The sequence below is a fragment of the Cebus imitator genome, unplaced genomic scaffold (genome assembly GCF_001604975.1).
Source record: "Cebus imitator isolate Cc_AM_T3 unplaced genomic scaffold, Cebus_imitator-1.0 Scaffold652, whole genome shotgun sequence".
Classification (NCBI taxonomy): domain Eukaryota; kingdom Metazoa; phylum Chordata; class Mammalia; order Primates; family Cebidae; genus Cebus; species Cebus imitator.
In genome coordinates, this window is record NW_016107967.1 from 617,037 (window position 1) to 637,081 (window position 20,045).

Below are 20,045 nucleotides of genomic sequence, written 5' to 3' on the forward strand. Positions count from 1 at the left end.
CTTACATTTGTTCAAGAGAAACAGAAAGTCTAGTCTTGTATGAGAATTGCCTGATTTTATTTTATTTTTTGAGACAGAGTCTCTCACTCTGTCACCCAGGCTGGAGTGCAGTGGTATGATCATAGCTCACTGTAGCCTCCAACTCCTGGGTTTAAGCAATCCTCCTGCCTCAGCTTCCCAAGTATCTGGAACCTCAGGTGCCACCACTCCTGGCTAAGTTTTTTAAAATTATTTTTTTGTAGAGATGGTATCTCTCCATGTTGCCCAGGTTGGTCTCAAACTCCTGGCCTCAAGGGATCCTCCCACCTTGGCTTCCCAAAGCACTGGGATTACAGGTGTGAGCCACTGTGCCCAGCTGGAATTGACTGATTTTAAACAAATACTTCTGACCTGGGCTTCCAGTATGATATTTGACTTGGTTTCTCCTCTTCATTTAAGTGAAAGGGAAACTGGGCCCACGGGAAGGTAGAGCTACCCGGGTCTCCCGTCTACAGGCCTCAGTCCTCCTAGGGCAGAAGCAGGTTCTCAGGGGTGTCTGGTCTTCACCCCTGTCCACCCTCAAGCTTCCCTGGACTGTCGTCCAGTGGGATCCTGAGAGCTGATGGCACTAACTGCCACTGAAGCCAGCTTCTGCTCTGGTGTCCTGTCTGGCAGGGCGCCAGGGCCATTGTCAGTGATGGCAGCAGTGGGCATTGGAACCCAGGTCTGTTCTGACTCTGGAGTCCTTGCTTCTAACCTTGGCACCTTGTTTCTCTCCACCCCAGGATCTCCATCCACATGCGAGAGATGGGTACTCCTGGGGAGATGCTGGTGACATGCAGGGGAAGCCTCGGACCCCCCCCTGCCACAGAGGCTCCAGCAGCTGCCCAGCCAGTCAGGCAGGGCCCACCTGGGGCCAGGCGCTGCCTCCAAGCCCCTGGGACTGAGTTCAGAGAACAGATCCCTGAAGGAGCCAGAGAGCTCTCCCTGCTGCAGGAGAGCAGCAGCCCCGTGGGAACGAAGGCAGAGGAAGAGCAAAGGGCTGGGGCTGAGCCTGGCACAGGACCAGGCTTGGCCAGGAGGGATGACAGTGACCACGTGACTGAGGCCGTGGACATGCAGCAGGACAAAGGCCCAGGAGTGGGAAACCCTGAGCCTGGGGAGGACTGTGCAGCCAGGTCCCCAGGGAGAGCTGAAGCAATAAGGAGGACACCCCCGGACGCTGAGGCTGGAAGCGTGGTTCTGGGTAAGTGGGGCTGTTGCTTGGCTAGACATGAACCCTAAGGGAAGTTTGGAGCCCCTACTCCTGGGGAGTCTTCTTGTGGCTTCCAAGGATAGATCATATGGGTCTGGGGGCATCCAAGAGTCGGGAACATCTCTGGTACATCCTGGGGCTGAAGACCAAGGCACAGAGATTCGGGGCCTGAACTCGGACAGGCTGCAGGGCTAAGGGAGAGGGAATATGTGTGGCCCACCTGGGTACATTTCTTTTTTTGGAGACAGGGTCTTACTCTGTTGCCCAGGCTGGAGTGCACTGGCCTGCAGCCTTGACCTGGGTTCAAGTGATCCTCCAGCCTCGGCCTTCCAGAGCTTTGGGATTGCAGACACGAGCTGCTGTGCCCAGCCACTGGGGAGATTTCTTACCGCCACCTGCCCACCTGAGCTTGCCATCATGAGTCTCATTTTGGATTGAGACAGAGAAGGCTTTTGTTAAAAAGCAAAGACATGAATTGGTGTCTGTGACCACTGTTAGATGTTCCCACCCACTCGGGCTAGTGACCCAGGGTGTGTTCTTGTGACCTAAAGGCCCTCAATCCCTCCAGCCCTAGGGTCGCAACCTCTTTGGTCTGAGAATTGTCCACAGACCACCCCCAGTGCTCATGGTAGTTGGAGAGCAGGCAGAGTGCCCATGTCAAGCCCTGAACAGACACCAGCCAGAGCTGACTTCCCGCCATGGCGCCTTCCAGCCCTTAGTGCACCACCGGTTCATGCCACTGCACTTTCTGTGTGTTCTAGATTCTGCTTTATCCACCTAGTCTATTTCCTATAACAATTCTAGGTATTCCTATCACCTCTGAAGTACAAGATTAAAATAAAACAACCCTAAAAACAAAAAACAAACCAAAAAAAAAAAAACCTTTCCAAGTGCTCGCTGTCTTCTGTTTCCCTTCCAGACAGATCCCCTGCCCACCCCCTCCCCAATCCTGTGACCCTGGACCTGCCCCCCCTTCATCACTGGCTGTCACTCTGAGCTTCTGGTTGGGCTCAGCTGGCAGGAGATGGAGGGTGAGAGGAGAGAGGGTGGGTGTTTATTTCTCCAGTTGCCTCCCTCTCATTACACCCTCGTGAGTTTCCACAGCCCTGACTTAACAGTCCCTTTAAAAATGGCGTCACTAACTGCCCCATCATCCTGTCCACGTGGGCTCTCTGTTTCCTGCGAGCCACGCAGATCCACTAGGATCGCCTTCTAGATGAACAGATTGGATAGAACTTCTCGGCCTTGCCAAGGTCACTGTCCTGGGTGCTGGGATACCCAGGTTTGAGTGCCATCTGTCATGTGCTCCCTGTGTGGCCTCGGTGGTCACCTCACCTCTCTGACACTCAGCTTCCTTCTCTGCCAAACGGGTGGCTCCACTGAGATGGTTTTGGGGGAAAGGTTTCAAATACCAGGGCTGTACGAAGGGTTTGGTGGACTAAGGGAAGCTAAATGGGTCAGGCACAGGTGGCTGAGAGGTGTGGGCTGTGCAGAGGAGGCTCACGGGCCTCTATTGCCTCCTGAGCAGATGACAGTCCGGCCCCGCCAGCTCCTTTTGAACACCGGGTGGTGAGCGTCAAGGAGACCTCTATCTCGGCGGGTTACGAGGTGTGCCAGCACGAAGTCTTGGGAGGGTAGGTGGGCATCTGCCTTGCTAAGGGAAGGGGCTCAGAGCAGGAACCATGGGTCTGGATCACCTGGAGAACTGGGCTGGGCGCTGCGGGATGGCTCTTGGACTGACGGAGCCAAGGCTAGGGTGGGGCATGCCATACAGTGTGGGGTGCATGATGGCCCACGGAGAGGGAGAAAGAGAATAGCCTGAGAGGACGGGAGATCCCCTGTGGCATTGGGGAGGGGAGGCTTGGGAGGGCGAGCACCCTGTGGGTGTGGGAGGTACAACCTGGTGGTGGCCGGAGAGCTGACATGGGGTGGGGTGAGGAGGAGGTTCTTTAGGGTACAGAATGGCCCAGGTGGTGTGAGGTGGGTGATGTTCCCAGGGGTACAGGATGGCCTGGGTGGTGTGGGGTGAGGGAATGTTTCCTGGGGTTCAGGATGGATAACCCTGGTGGTGTGGGGTGAGGGCATGTTCCCTGGGGTTCAGGATAGATAACCCTGGTGGTTTGGGGTGAAGGGATGTTCCCTGGGGTTCAGGATAGATAAACCTGGTGGTATGCGGTGAGGGGATGTTCCCTGGGGTGCAGGATGGCCTGGGTGGTGTGGGGTGAGAGGATCTTCCCTGGGGTTCAGGATAGATAGCCCTGGTGGTGTGGGGTGAGAGGATGTTCCCTGGGGTTCAGAATAGATAGCCCTGGCCGTGTGGGGTGAGGGGATGTTCCCTGGGGTTCAGGATAGATAACCCTGGTCGTATGAGGTGAGGGGATGTTCCCTGGGGTGCAGGATGGCCTGGGTGGTGTGGGGTGAGAGGATGTTCCTTGGGGTTCAGGATAAATGGCCCTGGTGGTGTGGGGTGAGAGGATGTTCCCTGGGGTTCAGACTAGATAGCCCTGGTGGTGTGGGGTGAGGGGATGTTCCCTGGGGTACAGGATGGCCTGGGTGGTGTGGGGTGAGAGGATCTTCCCTGGGGTTCAGAATAGATAGCCCTGGTGGTGTGGGGTGAGGGGATGTTCCCTGGGGTGCAGGATAGATAACCCTGGTCGTGTGGGGTGAGGGGATGTTCCCTGGGGTGCAGGATGGCCTGGGTCGTGTGGGGTGAAGAGTTGCTTTGTAAGTTTCAGGATAGCCAGCAGGGTTATGGGGTGGTGACGGGCTGCATTCTGGGGTGTAGGCTGTTCCACATGGCCTGTGTGTGGAGGAGTCGGCCCAGAAGCCCAGGGATGGATGTGGGGTGAGCCTCTGGCTCTCAGCCTGCTGTGTGGCCGTGTCTCCGCAGGGGCCGGTTTGGCCAGGTCCACAGGTGCACAGAGAAATCCACAGGCCTCCCACTGGCTGCCAAGATCATCAAAGTGAAGTGTGCCAAGGACCGGGTGAGGCATCTGGCCAGGCCGGGTCCCTCTTGCCAGCCTCAGGATTCCTTCCCTTCTCTCAGGGCTCCTAGGTTCCCATGCTGAGCTGGAAATTCTACTTTTCCTGCTCTTTTCCGGGATTCCCACACTCCAGTCAGGAAGTTCCCTTCACAGCCCTGGGTTCAGACCCACCCACCATGTGCAGGGGTCCAGGCACCGCACCCTGCGGAGCCCGGGATAAGAAGGTTCTGTCCTTATTGGGCCTTGGGTTTCCTGTCTGTGAGATGAGTGGGTCACACTCAGGCCCTTTGTGTTGTAGTCTGGTTTGGGTGTTGAGTCAGGGAGACCTGGTATGAGAATAGGAAACTGAGGAAGGATGCGGAGTTCTGTGTCTGTCCTGGGAGGTGCAGGGGGCTTCTATTCCTGACCCATTCGCTTGGAAATCCCTCTGTCCTCTGGTTCCCCAAGGAGGATGTGAAGAATGAGATCAACATCATGAACCAGCTCAGCCACGTGAACCTAATCCAGCTCTATGACGCCTTCGAGAGCAAGCACAGCTGCACCCTCATCATGGAGTAGTGAGTACTGGAGGCGGGGCGGCCGCCTTGGCTCAGGCCAGGGCTCGGTGCTGGGGCTTAGAGCCTTCATTTGAGGCAAAGCCCTCTCTGTCCTTTCCCCTCCCTGCCACATCCAGGGTCATGCCATCCTGTCTTCACTGGCTTGGCTTTTTGACCTCCAATATGAAATGTGGAGGACAAAGCCACTTTGTCACAAACCAGTGGCCAGTAAGCCTGATGTGACCTGCAGGTGTATGTATGTCAATTGTCCTATACTATTTTCAGTAATTTTTTGAAAATTAAATTGAATTGAAAATTTTTTTTAGAGACAAGGTCTCTGTTGCCCAGGCTGGAGTGCAGTGGTGTGATTACAGCTCAGTGCAGCCTTGAACTCCTAGGCTCCAGTGATCCTCCCACCTCAGCCTCCTGTGTAGCTGTGACCACAGGCACATGCCACCACACCCAGCTAATTTTTAAAACTTTTTGTAGAGATGAGGTCTTGCTATGTTGCCCAGGCTGGTCTTGAACCCCTGAATTCAAGTGATCCTCCCACCTCAGCTTCCCAAAGTGCTGGAATTACAGGTGTGAGTCACCACACTCTGCCTATTTTTAGTAATGTGGAATAGTTGTTAACCATTGGAAATAGTTTAGCTTCACATTAAAACCTAGATATCTGGCTTTTCTTGAAATTGGAAAAGATGCAGTAAATGCCAGGCCTGCCTTTCCAAGTGGAAATGATGTGCTGGAGTCCCAGGGACTGCCATTTATAGACAGGGTGACCAGGCTTCCTTTGCCACAATCCCCACCACTCCCAACCGCCCTAGAACTGGGGCCAAGGGCTCAGCGGTCGTTCATATTTGTGCTTGTGTTGCTGTTTTCCTTCCAGGCAGAGCTGAAGAGAGTAATTTTAATTTGTTATGTCATGTCCCTATCAAAAGTGGAAAAACAAAAGATAAGCAAAAGACTATATGTTGTTAGAAAATGTTTGCTTCGGCTGGGCACGTTGGCTCACGCCTGTAATCCCAGCACTTTGGGAGGCTGAGGCAGGTGGATCACGAGGTCAGGAGATCGAGACCATCCTGGCTAATATGATGGCATCCGGTCTCTACTAAAAAAACAAAAAACAAAAACCAAAAAAACAAAACAACAACAACAACAAAACTAGCCAGGTGTGGTGGTGAGCACCTGTAGTCCCAGCTACTCAGGAGGCTGAGGCAGGGGAATTGCTTGAACCGGGGAGGCAGAGGTTGCAGTGAGCTGAGACTGTGCCACTGTACTCCAGCCTGGTGACAGAGCAAGACTCTGTCTCAAAAAAAAAAAAGAAAAGAAAATGTTTGCTTCACGTATGGCCAGATCAGCCCACTTAGCCTTATGCCGCAAAGGTCTGAGTTGGCCTCCATAGGCAAATGAGTTCGCGCCCTGGTCAGGATCATCAGCCCTGGAGTGTGCCTGGATCATCAACATTGATGGCCATCCCCTCTTCCCTTTGACCTAACATTTCCTTTTTACCACCCCTAATCTGTGCTGGGGGTGGACTGGAGCAAAGGTCCCAATAAAATCCCAATGGCAGGCCTGGCGTGGTGGCTCATGCTTGTAAACCCAGCACTTTGGGAGGCCGAGGCTGGCAGATCACCTGAGGTAAGGAGTTCAAGACAAGCCTGGCCAACATGGCGAAACCCCGTCACTATTAAAAATACAAAACTTGGCCAGTCACGGTGGTTCACGCCTGTAATCCCAGCACTTTGGGAGGCTGAGGCGGGCAGATCACCTGAGTTCGGGAGTTCAAGACCAGCCTCATCAACATGGAGAAACCCTGTCTCTACTAAAAATACGAAATTAGCCAGGCCTGGTGGTACATGCCTGTAAACCCAGATACTCAGGGGGCTGAGGCAGGAGAATTGCTTGAACTGGAAGGTGAGGTTGCGGTGAGCCAATATCATGCCACTGCACTCTGGCCTGGGCAACAAGAGCAAAACTCTGTCTCAAACCAAAAAATCCAAAATTAGCTGGGTGTGGTGGCAGGCGCCTGTAATTCCAGCTACTCAGGAGACTGAGACAGGAGAATCACTTGAACCTGGGAGACAGAGGTTGTAGTGAGCTGAGATCATGCCACTACATTCCAGCCTGGGTGACAGAGCGAGACTCCATCTCAGAAAAAACACACAAAAAACCCCAGTGGCAGTGGCAGCAGCCCTGTGACCCACGGAGTATGACTGTGGGCCTACCAGGCTGGCGTCTTTTGGCCTCATGATGACAGTAGACAAGCCCTGAAGAGCCTTGCTCAGGCTGGTGCCTGCCTCTCCCTTTGCTCTGGCAGTGTGGACGGAGGTGAGCTCTTTGACCGGATCACAGACGAGAAGTACCATCTGACCGAGCTGGATGTGGTCCTGTTCACCAGGCAGATCTGTGAGGGCGTGCATTACCTGCACCAGCACTACATCCTGCACCTGGACCTTAAGGTGGGTTCTGCCCTGGGCACGCAGAGGAGGGCCCCTGGTGCTTGAGCCCCTGGCATGCTCTCATCATTGACAGCTCTGTCCACAGACAGCCCTGGCTTCCATTCCTGGCTCTCTATCTCCGAGTTCTGGAGTCTGGGACAGGCCACTCTTGCTGCCTCTGGGGGCTGTAGTTCTTCCATCTGGATAATTGTACCTCTTTTAAGTGTTATTTGAAGATTGAGTGAAACAGTGAGCTTTTCTTCTTTACAAAACAATGAGCTTTTCTTCTTTAAAAATACCTTTAAGATTAGTTTTTTGAAGAGTTCAAAAGGGAACATAGGCTGTGGTAACAAATATAGACAATAGAGTAGTATGTAAAATACACAGTGAAAGTTTCTCCCTCCAGGCCTCCATGCTGAGGGGACTTCTCTGTGAGCAAGCTTGTATGACTCACAGACACACAAAAGAGACCCTACAGTGCATTTCTCCCTCCCTCCCTCCCTCTCTTCCTTTCTTTTGCTTTCTTTCTCGCTTTTGTTTCTTCTTTCCCTTTCTTTTCTTTTCTTTTCTTTTTTTCTTTTCTTTCTTTCTTTCTTTTCTCTTTTTCTTTCTTTCTTTCTTTTCTTCTTTCTTTCTCTCTTTCTTTCTTTCTTTCTTTCTTTTTCTTTCCTTCCTTCCTTTCTTTTTCTTTCTTCTTTCTCTTTTCTTCCTTCTTCCTTTTCTTTTTCTTTCTTTCTCTCTCTTTCTTCCTTCCTCCCTCCCTCCCTTCTCTCTCTCTCTCTGTCTCTGTCTCTCTCTCTCTCTCTCTTTCTCTCTTGTCTTTCTTTTTTGGAGACAGGGCCTCCCTCTGTTGCCCAGGCTGGAGTGCAATTGTGCCATCATAGCTCACTGCAACCTCAACTGCCCAGGCTTAAGTGATCCTCCCACCTCAGCCTCCCAAGTAGCTAGGATTACAAGCACATGCCACCACACTTGGTTACTTTTTGTATTTTTTATAGGAACAAAGATTCACCATGTTGCCCAGGCTGGTTGTGAACTCCTGGACTCAAGCAATCCTGCCTCAGCCTCCCAAAGTGCTTGGATTATAGGCGTGAGCCACCACATCTGGCCCACATCTTGTTTTTAATCTTGATTTTGTTAGTAACACAGTATAGACATCTTTCTTCATTCTCTATAAGGGCTGTGTGATACTCTATGGAGTGAATACACATTTGAATTCCACTTTTTTTGTCTACTAGGAGTGCCCTGGGAGTGTCAGGTACATAACGCCCTGGGCACCGTGCCTGGCTGATAGCAAGCACTTGAGACACGGTGGCTGTTTCTCTGATTTTCCATTCCTCTGGGCCAACAGGAGGGTGTTTCTTTACAACTCATTTCGGGAAGGGGGTGAATGTTGGCGACTTCCCACAGAAGAAGGGCGGTGAGTTGACTGCATCTCTGAGGGTGCACATTGCCCCTTCTGACCATCTTTCCCAGTGGACATCAGACTGTAAGGTGGGGTGCTTGGAAAAAAAGGGTTGGCGGGATTGGCTTTAGGCCCCTTTCACTCATTAGAGCTCACTCCAAGCATCCTGCACCAGCTGCTCTGGGGTGGGCAGCCAGGGAAACCTCAGGAACCTGCCCTGTGATTCCGGGGCAAAGACCAGCCTTTGGGGCACCGCCCGTGGCTGCAGCAGAGAGGAGATCACTGCTGAGGCTTTTTCCCAGCTGGGAGCAGGGCTGTGGGGGTTCAGCCCCTTCCAGTTGTGAGACTTGGAGAAAGTTCCTTAAGCTCATCAATTGTGAAATAGGGAAAAATCACACCTACCTCCTAGGGTGTTGTCTTAAATATAGAGAAAAAGCTCCAGAATTACAGTGTCTGAGACAGTAGCCATGAGCCATATGTGGCCACTAAGCACTTGATATGTGGCTAGTGTGACTAACTGAACTTTACATTTTGTTAATTTAAATTAATAAACTGACCCTTGATTCAGTTATTGGAAAACTATTTGGAACAACTTGGATATATGAATTTACGTTTCAACTCTAAATTTCTTGAAATCTAAATACAGATCAAATATTTCTGATGAAAACTTAAGGTCTGAATTGAGATACACTGTACGTGTAAAATATACACTGGATTTCAAAGACCTAATATGAAAAATAATGGACACAATCACATCAATATTTTTGTATTGATAACTTATTGAAGTGATAATATTTCAGATATGTCGGGTTAAATAAAATACATTATTAATCTGTAATCCCAGCACTTTGGGAGGCCAAGGAAGGATAAGGCCATGAGTTTGAGGCTTGCCTGGGTGACATAATGAGACCCTGTCTTTACAAAAAGAAATTTTTTTTAAATAGTCAGGTATAGTGGTGCATGCCTGTAGTTCTGGTTGGTTGGAAGGCTGAGGCAGGAGGGTCTCTTGAGCCCAGAAGTTGGAGGCTATAGTGAGGTATGATTGGGTCACCGCACTCCAGCCTGGGCGACTGAGCAGGATCCTCTCTCAAAGGGAGGAAAAAGACACTAGAAAATGAACAGCAAGTTAGACTCAAAGCAACCAGAATGAGAGAAATAAAAATTGTAGTATAAAAAATAAAATAAAACAGAAAACAATAGAGAAAATCATTAAAACCAAAAGTCAGTTCTTTAGAAAGATCAATAAATTGGCAAATATTTCGTTATACTAACCAAGAGAAAGAGAAGTTATCAGGAATAAAAGAGGGGACATTACTACTGGTCTTACAGAAAAAAAAAAAAGGTTTATAAAGAAATATGATAAACAAAATTGTATGCCAATAAGGCAGATCATCTAGATGAAATGGACCAATTTCTAGGAAGCACAAACTAAGAAATTAGCTTAAGAAGAAATAGAAAATATGAATAGATCTGTAACAATGAAAGATTGAATTAGTAACCAAAAACTATCTACAAAGCAAAGCCCAGGTCCATATGGCTTCACTGGTGAATTATACCAAATGTATGTTTGTTTGTTTTGAGACAGGGTTTTCCTCTGTTGCCCAGGCTGAAGTGCAGTGGCGTGATCACAGCTCCCTGCAGCCTCAACCTCCTGGGCTCAAGGGGTCGTCCCACCTCAGCCTCCTGAGTAGCTGGGACTACAGATGAGTGCCCCATGTGCAACTGGTTTTTGTATTTTTTTGTAGAGATGGGATTTCACCATGTTGCCCATGCTGGTCTTGAACTCCTGGGCATAAGTGATCTGCCCACCTTGGCCTCCCAAATTACTGGGATTATAGGCGTGAGCCACCACGCTTGGCTTAAATTTTTTTTTTTAATTATTCTTTCCACAGGTTATTGGGGAACAGGTGGTGTTTGGTTACATGAGTAAGTTCTTTGATGGTGATTTGTGAAATTTCGGTGTACCTATCACCTGAGCAGTATACCCTGCACCCAATTTGTGGTCTTTTATCCCTCAATCTCTTCCCACCCTTTGCCTCTGAGTTCCGAAAGTCCATTGTGTCTTTCTCATGCCTTTGCATCCTCATAGCTTAGTTCCCACATATGAGTGAGAACATACAATGTTTGGTTTTCTATTTCTGAGTTACTTCACTTAGAGTAATAGTCTCCAATCTCACCCAGGTCACTGTAAATGCCATTAATTCATTCCTTTTTATGGCTGAGTAGTATATGGTACTGTCATAAAAATAGGCACATAGATTAATAGAGAAGAATAGAGAACCCAGAAATAAACTCTAATACTTACAGCTGATCTTCAGCAAAGCAAACAAAAACATCAACTGAGGAAAGGACACCCTGTTCAACAAATGGTGCTCGGATAAGTGGCAAGCCACATGTAGGAGAATGAAATTGGATCCTCATCTCTCGCCTTATACAAAAATCAACTCAAGATGGATCAAGGACTTAAATCTAAGACCTGAAACTAAAAATTCTAGAAGGCAACACTGGAAAAACCCTTCTAGACATTGGCTTAGGCAAGGATTTCATGAGCAAGAACCCAAAAGCAAATGCAATAAAAGCCAAATTAATTGTATTTTTAAATACAGGGACTGAACAATCTGTAAATAAAATTAAGAAAATAATTTCATTTGTGACAGCATCAAAAGAGTAAAATACTTAGAAAAAAATTAACAAAATAAGTGCAAGACATACTCTGAAGACTACAACAAAATTTTAAAATAATTCAAAGACCTAAACAAATGGAAAGCCATCCCATGGTCATGGATAGGAAAATGTAATATTGTTAAGGTGACTCTCCCATTGATCCACAGACTCAACATAATCCTTAACAAAGTCATAGCTGGCTTCTTTTCAGATATTAATGAAATCCTAAAATTCAGATGGGAATTCAAGGGACCTAGAATAACAAAAACAATCTTGAAAAAGAATAGATTTGGAGGACTAACATTTCCCAATTTGAAAAGTTTCTACAATGCTACAGAAACCAAAACAATGTATTACTGATGTAAGATTAGATATATGCATCTAATTAATACACTTGAGAGTCTAGAAATAAACCATTACATTTATGGTCATTTGATTTGTGACAATGGTGCCATGACAATTCAATGGGAAAATTACAGTCTTTTCAACGATTGTGCTGGGACCCCATGCTACGGAGCTACATGTAAAAGAATGAAGTTGGACCCTTATCTAACACCATATACAAAAATTAATTCAAAATGGATCGTAGATGTAAATTTAAGAGCTACAACTATAAAATTGTTAGAAGAAAACATAGGAATAGATCCTTATAACCTTGGATTAGGCAATGGTGTCTTAGATACGACACTAGAAACATAATCAAGAAAAAAAAGAGATGAATTAGACTTCATCAAAATGAAAAAACTTCATACTTCAAAGGATCCATGAGAAAAGTAAAATAATAGCTCACAGAATGGGAGAAAATATTTCCAAATCATGTATCAGATAAAGGATTTGTATTTAGACAATGGAAAGACAAATAACCAATTAAAAATGGTCAAAGGATTTGAATAGACATTTATCCAATAAAAACATACAATTGCCACTAAGCACAAGAAGTCATTCTCAGCCTCGTTACAGAATTGTAAATCAAAATCAGTATTTCATATCCGCTAGACTGACTATAAACATGACACACAATAAGAAGTGTTAAAGCCCAGGTGCGGTGGCTTACACCTTGGGAAGCCACGGTGGGCGGATCACCTGACATTGGGAGTTCGAGACCAGCCTGACCAACTTGGAGAAACCCTGTCTCTACTAAAAATACAAAATTAGCTGGGCATTATTGTACATGCCTGTAATCCCACCTACTCGGGAGGCTGAGGCAGGAGAATCGCTTGAACCCGGGAGGCAGAGGTACAGTGAGCCAGTCGCGCCATTACACCCCAGCCTGGGCAACAAGAACAAAACTCCATCTGAAAAAAAAAAGGGGGTTAGCTAGGATATGGAAAATTCAGAACCCTCATACATTGCTGGTGGGGTTGTAAAATTATACATTCACTTTTTTAAAAGTTTGGCAGTTCCCAAAAATGCTAAACATAGAATTACCATTTAACCCAGCAATTTTACTCCTAGGTATACACCTAAGAGAATTAAAATATAAGTTGACACAAAAACTTGCATACAAATGTTTTTAGTAGCATTATATACAATAGCCAAAAGTGTAAACAACCCAGATGTTCATTAACTTTATTAGTTAATGGATAAATAAAATATGGTCTAATCCATACAATGGAATATTATTTAGCCATGAAAAGGAATGAAGGACTGATATGTGCTACACAACATGGATAAACCTTGAAAACATTCTGGTAGGTGAAGGAAACCAGACACAAAAGGCCATATGTTTTATGATTCCATTTATATGAAATGTCCAGAATAGGCAAATCCACAGAGAGAATACATTAATGATTGCCAGAGGGTGGGAAGTGAGGGGAGAATGGACAGGGACTGATGATGGGTATGGGTTTGTTTGTTTTTTTGAGGTGATGAAAATGTTCCAAAATTAGATAGTGGTATCATTGCACAACTCTGTGAATATACTAAAAATCACTGAATTGCATACTTTAAAATGGTGAGTTTTATGGTAAAAAACAGTATTAATTGTATTATTCATAATGTTATAAATTAAGTTCACTGTTTCTTTTGACCTTTTTAAATGTGCATGCTAGAAAACTTTATATGTGGCTCGCATTACATTTTTATTGGACAGTGTTATTCTAGATCTTATATAGAAGACATAGAGATTTTTAAACACCATTCTCTCCACCTGTCTGAGGAATTGTACAACCTCATTATAACACAAATAACAATGAAGTCTTCTGTTGGGAGAAATACTAGCAGACATTTACTTTGGAAGCTGTAAAGTGTTTCATGCATATTATGTCATTTGATCCTCACACCCTCCCGGGGCACAGGCAGGAAGAGGTTATTACTCCTATTTTACATATGGAGACGTTGATTCTTCAGGAATGGGGAGGGACTCATCTAGGGCTCAGAACCAGGTAATGAGCCCCTGTGGCTCAGGCACTGGACGCTGGGTCTGCAAGTCCTGTCTATCACAAGCCCTAGATCTTCATTCAGCTTCTCTCCCCAAGCCTCCAACACACATAAACCCAAATTTGTCATGCACAAGCAGCGAGCATCCTTCCAGGTTCCCTCAGGGCCTCAGAGCTGATCCAAGTGCTGTAAGAGGAGAGGCGTGCTAAGGCTGCCAGCCTCATGCCGTGGGCCACAGCTGTCACTGCAGAAAGGCAGGGGGACATTCAGCAGCTCTGCTCTCCTTAACCAGCCAGTGATGCTTTGGTGTCACCCCAGGGGTTCTGATGTAATTGGTCAGGGTTGAGGCTTGGGCACTGGGACTTTTTTTTTTTTTTAATTTTCTTAGCATTCCAGTATAACATTGGGATTTTAAAAACTCCCCTGATGATTCCAATGTACAGCCAGGTTTGGGAAGCCAGCCCCAAACCAGTAGTCCCACACAAGCAGCTCATGGGCCAAATATACATCACAGAGGTGTTCTGTTGGGCTTCCAGATGTGAGTTTAGATTTCACTTAGTTGTTAACGTTTAAAAGCATGGAATTTTCACATAAAAACCTGAATTCCTAGCCGGGCATGGTGGCTTACCTGTAAACCCAGCACTTTGGGAGGCTGAGGCTGGAGGATCTCTTGACCCTAGGGGTTCGAGACCAACCTGGGGAACATGGCGAGACCCCATCTCTATTTTTTTAATTAAAAACAAAACCAATCAAACAAAAAGCCCCTGAATTCCTGGCTTCTCTTGAGGACTGAGAAACTCTGGCGTTGTGCCTGCACTTCTACGTGGTGACCAGTGGCTGGCACTGAGTAGTGCTGTCCCTTTATACAGGCTGGGAGCCTCCAGTTTTCCAGTGCATGCCAATCCTAATTGTCTCACCAGCCCTTTCATGTATTTTCATTATCTATCCAGTCCCTGCAGGGCTGCCCTGAGCAATTCAGGTGCCTTGAAGGCTGGAAAACGGAGGCCTATAGACAAAGAAGCGAGGCAGCTGCAGACCTCTTTAGCTGTTACTTGGGCTAAGCAGACTTCTTTCTTTCCCAGCCGGAGAACATACTGTGTGTCAATCAGACAGGACATCAAATTAAGATCATTGACTTCGGGCTGGCCAGAAGGTAAGGGGGTTTTATTTAGACAACTTAGCAAAATTCCTTGGGATTCTTTGTGGCTCTCTGGGCATGGTTACTGCTGACCCAGCCAATGCTTGAGTTTTGGAACTGATCGAATCCCAAATGCTTGAGTTCTTGTGCACAGAGGCTGGTGGCCTTTGACTTGCAGACAGGCCCTGATTCTCTTGCAGGGGCTGGCTTTGTGCTGTGGGCTCTGCTTCTCCCTAAACAGCTATGGGATTAACTGGACTTCACATCACCTATCAGAAGAGAGAAGAGTGATGGTAAAGGGGGCTGCTGAGCTGGGTGCTAGGCTGCTCAGTTTTGTGGATTCCCCAGGCCTTCCAGGGGCCAGGAGGTACTGGGCTATGATCAGGTTAAATACAAAAAGTGAGTATGTGACAGTGTTGGGTGGTGCCATGGGTGGTTGTTTCTATAACCACTCAGGACTGGTTTAAATCTTGGTGAAATGATGATATAATGCATTACCTGCTGGCAGGGGGGTGGTTACGAGGGTTAAATGAGAAAATACAGAGATAGTGTGGACCCATCCTATCTGGGAGGTTAGGTTCTCAAGTTTCAGGGAATAAAGTAAACATTGTAGGCCCAACACAGTGGCTCATGCCTATAATCCCAACACTTTGGGAGGCCAAGGAGGGAGGATCTCTTGACCCCAGGAATTTGAGACCAGCCTGGACAATATGGCAAAATTTCATCTCTACAAAAAATACAAAATTAGCCAGCATGGTGGCAAGCACCTGCAGTCTCAGCTACTCAGGAGGCCGAGGTGGGAGGATCACTTGAGCCTTCAGTGAGTTAAGATCGTATCATTATACTCCAGTCTGGGCAATACAGCTAGACCCTGTCTAAAAATAAATAATAAATAAACATTGTATATATATTTTTATTATTATTACTTTGAGATGGAGTCTTGCTCTGTTGCCCAGACTGGAATGCAATGATACAATCTCTGTTCATTACAACATCTGCCTCCTGGATTCAAGTAATTCACCTGCCTTAGCCTCCCAAGTAGCTGGGATTACAGGCACTCACCACCACACATGGCTAATTTTTGTGTTTTTAGTAAAAATGGGGTTTCACTAAGTGGGCCAGACTGGTCTCGAACTCCTGACCTCAAGTGATCCTCTTACTTCAGCCTCCCAAAGTGCTGGAATTACAGGTGTGAGCCACCTAATCTGGCCCATTGTATGTATATGATGTTAAAAATCTCATAGTCTCTTAAAATGCTTGGAGCCCAGTGCAGTGTGGCTAACATTGCTGTGCAGCCCAAGGGTGCCACACTACCCACAGCACCACCCAACACTGTCACATCCTCACTTTTTGTATTTAACTGGTCATTTCCTGGAGGGCAGGGATGGTGATGGATGCATCGCATAGCCCAGCACCTCCTGGCCCCAAGACGCCTGTGGAATCCACAAAACTGAGCAGCTCAGCACCCCGCTCAGCAGCCCCCTTCACCATCACTCTCCACTCTTCTCAGATAGGTGCTGTAAAGTCCAGTCACAGGTATGCTGAACACTGTGCCACCAGAGGGTTCCCGCCCACAGCACTCATGCCCAGTGGTGTGGGTTCTCGGCAGTGGTAGTAGCAGATCTTTGGCATTTCAGAAGGCTTCCCCTAAACCTTCAGGCATCCTCGGTTCATAAACATGGCAGTAGTGCATGCCCAGCTTCCAAGATTCCGCCAGGATTCTGTTTCCCCCAAGAGTGACATTTCTTTGGGAATCACTCTTTTTTTTTTTTTTTTTTTTTTTTTTTTTGACAGTCTCACTCTGTCGACCAGAGGCTGGAGTGCAGTGGCGTAACCTTGGCTCACTGCAACCTCCACCTTCTGGCTTCCAGCAATTCTCCTGACTCAGCCTCCCAAGTAGCTGGGACAACAGGCACCTGCCACCACACCCGGCTAATTTTTGTATTTTTAATAGAGACAGGGTTTCACCATGCTGGCTAGGCTGGTCTCGAACTCCTGACTTGAAGTGATTCTCCCGCCTCGGCCTCCTAAAGTGTTGGGATTACAGGCATGAGCCACTGTGCCTGACCCTGATGGCTGTTTTCCATGAAGAAGTAGTTTTCTTATTTCATGGCCACACGGTGCCCTCCACCACATCCACGAATGGAAGGAAGCACAACCATGGCCCTGGAGGCAGAGTTGTGCGCCCAAGCTCAGCTCTGCCTTGCAGCACCTGTCTCCCAGGAGCACCTACACCCTCAGTGCTGGTCTTCCTGGTCACTCCTCTACTGGTTGAAGTGTAAACATTACCCATTTGCAGCGTGATGATCCATTTTCAGTGCCCCATGTGCTGCTGGCGTAACCGCAAGAGGAAGTTCATGTCATCCCACAGGGCCTTCAGGGTCTCCATCACACAGTGATGAACAGAAGAAAATCTCTGCAACCCAAATACTCAGAAATCACATTCAATCTATCATGTTAGCAAATTGCTTAGTATTTTCCCAGACAATATGCTATAAAATTCAGATGTGTCCCACACGCTTGCACGTTGTATATACTAGGGGAATGTTTCTCAACCTGTTTCGTGATCACTGACTGCCCCATAGTGAGCCCTTTTTGACTTTATTTCCTCAATCACCTAGTCCCCCCATGCCATGACATTTAATACCATTGGTGCACTGTGTATCTGTTTATGTGCTGTGGCCCTTTGGAGAGCCACAGACCACTGCAATAGCTAAGATTGTTTTGTCCCTTCAGAACCAATGCTTGTCCCCTGTGGGGCAATATCGTCTTCACTGAGAATGCACACACTGATGTATGCAGTACATTGTCAAATACCTGTTGGCCTGCTGCCACATGAGCATTTGCAGGAACACATTGTGAACGCCAAGAAAGAAGTAACCACTGGACACTCTGAGTCAGGGAAAGCTTCTCTGAGCAGCCAACAGGGACTGGTAGACAGGATTTGCTGTCTGTAGGCAATGCTGCTACACTGGCAAATGCTTCAGCACCAGCCTAAGGGAGTGGGGAGTGAGAGGGGATAGGTTTGATTTGTAATCTTTGCCAATGTTTGCTAACTACAAGCTGCCAAGATGGAATCATTGAAGGCGGAGTTGGGAAGAAAGGCACTCAGGACTCCTGTACACCTGAGGGCCAGCTCCAGCGCAGCACTGCCTGGAGGGGAGGCAGGGGAACCCTGTGAGTTATGGGCTGAGAATAGGGTGCACGTCGTGTATGTGCGGGCTGGTAGGGAGAAGATACAGTGAAAGATGAGGGCACTAATGGGGAATCGTGAATGCAAGGCTCACACTTCTGAACATTATCCTGTAGGCTTTGGAGTCTTATCTGGTGGGGAGGTGAAAAGGTCTGTAGGTCAATTTACTAAAAATGAGTGAAGCCAAAAGCCTCCATGCTGAGTGGCTATTTGGGAAAAACTTTCAAATTGCATTTGCTCTCACACCACAGCAAACAACACTGAAGACTTCTGTGATCAAAAGTGGGCAGGTGGGTTCCCCACCAGGGAGCAGCAGATGTCAGCTGGGTATTCTGCAGCTCAGTTCGACATCCCCTACCAGGAGATAGCCTCAGATCCCACAGGTTGAGGGCTCAGTCCTCAAGGATACTCCGTCTTCCCCCAGACACTGGTCACAAGTCCAGGCCTCTCGAGCTTCTGATGGAATGTCTTCACGTTAGGGTTCCCATGACCCCCATCTTTGGGTTTGCTTAATTTGCTGGAATGGCTCACAGAACTCAAGGAAACACTATTACATTTATCTGCTTTTATTACAAAGAATACAGGTGAAAAGAGTCATAGGAAGGGGTATGGGAGAAGGGACATGGATCTTCCAGGCCCTCCCTGTGCGCCCCCCTCTCCAGGAACCTCCCCGTGTTCAGCCATCGGGAAGCTCGCCAACCCTGTCCTCTTGGGTTTTTATGGAGGCTTCATTACATAGGCATGATTGACAAAGGCATAGAAAGGTGATTGGAGAAAAAGCCCATGATCTAAACCCAGCAAGGCCTGTCTTTTTCTTAGCCTCTCTGTGTCGCATTCGTTTAGGGTAGGGGGACAGGACCCTTTCTAGAATGAGGGTCTTTTGATCCACAGTCAGATTAGAGTCCTGCCTTGGGAAGGAGAAACAAGGACTGGAGAAGAACAGAGAGATTATCTCCTGAGGCCTAAAGTGTCCCAACATTATAACAAGGAATATGCAAGTTAGTAGCCAGGAACATATATATATGTATATAACACCATGTATATATATATATATATATATATATATATATATATATATGACATCATAGTGCCTAATCCATCCAGAACTGTCAGACAAATTCGTTAACCTGGTCAAGGGCAAGAATTCTGCTGGCGGGACCAGAAGCAGAAGGCAAGATCCAGAAAATAAACATGGTGCCACATGTAAGAACAGGCCACCCATGGAAAACAGCTGGGCACTGGTGATGGGCAGGTGCCCAAAACCCGTGCTAATGCAGGAAACTGCACTCTGTGGGGCCAGGCTGGCCAGAGACACAGGTTCTGGCTGTGCAGTGGACAGAAAATGTCAAAAACATCCTCCAGAATCTGGCAATGGGGTCATTCTGCAGTTTTGTTTAGCAAGTTGTTTTTTATCAAACTGCCTGCTTCCTGGGCATTGTGTCTTTCCAAGAGGGTCTGGGTGCGTTTTGCAGGTTAAGGAAGCATATTCCATGCTACAGAATAACTAAATGTTTGTAAAGACAAAAGGGAATGCTAATTTCCCCCCAGTACAAAGTATAGAAAATAAAGTGTTTCTGGGGGGCTATTAGAAGGTGCTGAGATTTTCAGCAGGGCCATGGCTCCTTGTGCAGTGGAGGCCCATATTCGTACAATTCTCCGAGGTCAGGACCTCCAGCAAGAGGGACCAAGGTTAGCCCAGCCAGGAGTGAGAGCCATCAGTGCATCTAAATAGTGACACATCCAGGGTTAAGGCTAAGGACACAGTGGAAATTATCTTAAACAGGTTGGGAGTCCTGACTCCCAGTCCAGTGTTCAGACTGGAATCAGAGCACAAAAGGTCCCATTTCATCAGATCCTTTGGCAGAGTAAGGGGATGCCTACCCCAAGCCTCATGAGGTTACAGCCTCCTATGTGACCCTACAGTCATAGATAGACTTGTGCTAAGAATCTGAAGAAAGCGTTTTGATGGATATTTTGACAGCTTTAGAGTGAATGTCTCAGTTAGCTATTGCTGCTATAGTGCTGTGTGACAAACCACCCCAAAACCAGAGGCTTAACATGATTAATAATTTGT

The 20,045-nt window shown here is 47.3% G+C and overlaps 1 protein-coding gene across 9 annotated transcripts in view; it reads left to right on the top strand.

Annotated features, from left to right (window-relative positions):
• Window positions 1–20,045, top strand: part of MYLK3 (myosin light chain kinase 3) — a 62,492-nt gene that overhangs the window by 29,862 nt on the left and 12,585 nt on the right. For all 9 annotated transcript variants that reach the window (XR_001821462.2, XR_005198219.1, XM_017517904.2 and 6 more), the window contains 6 exons: window positions 765–1,225; window positions 2,763–2,868; window positions 4,125–4,218; window positions 4,666–4,775; window positions 7,072–7,213; window positions 14,723–14,793. Coding sequence is in view for 7 of the 9 variants with exons in the window: in XM_017517896.2 (XP_017373385.1) it covers window positions 765–1,225; window positions 2,763–2,868; window positions 4,125–4,218; window positions 4,666–4,775; window positions 7,072–7,213; window positions 14,723–14,793 (984 nt within the window). In the remaining 2 variants the exon portion in view is untranslated. The remainder of the gene's footprint in view (window positions 1–764; window positions 1,226–2,762; window positions 2,869–4,124; window positions 4,219–4,665; window positions 4,776–7,071; window positions 7,214–14,722; window positions 14,794–20,045) is intronic.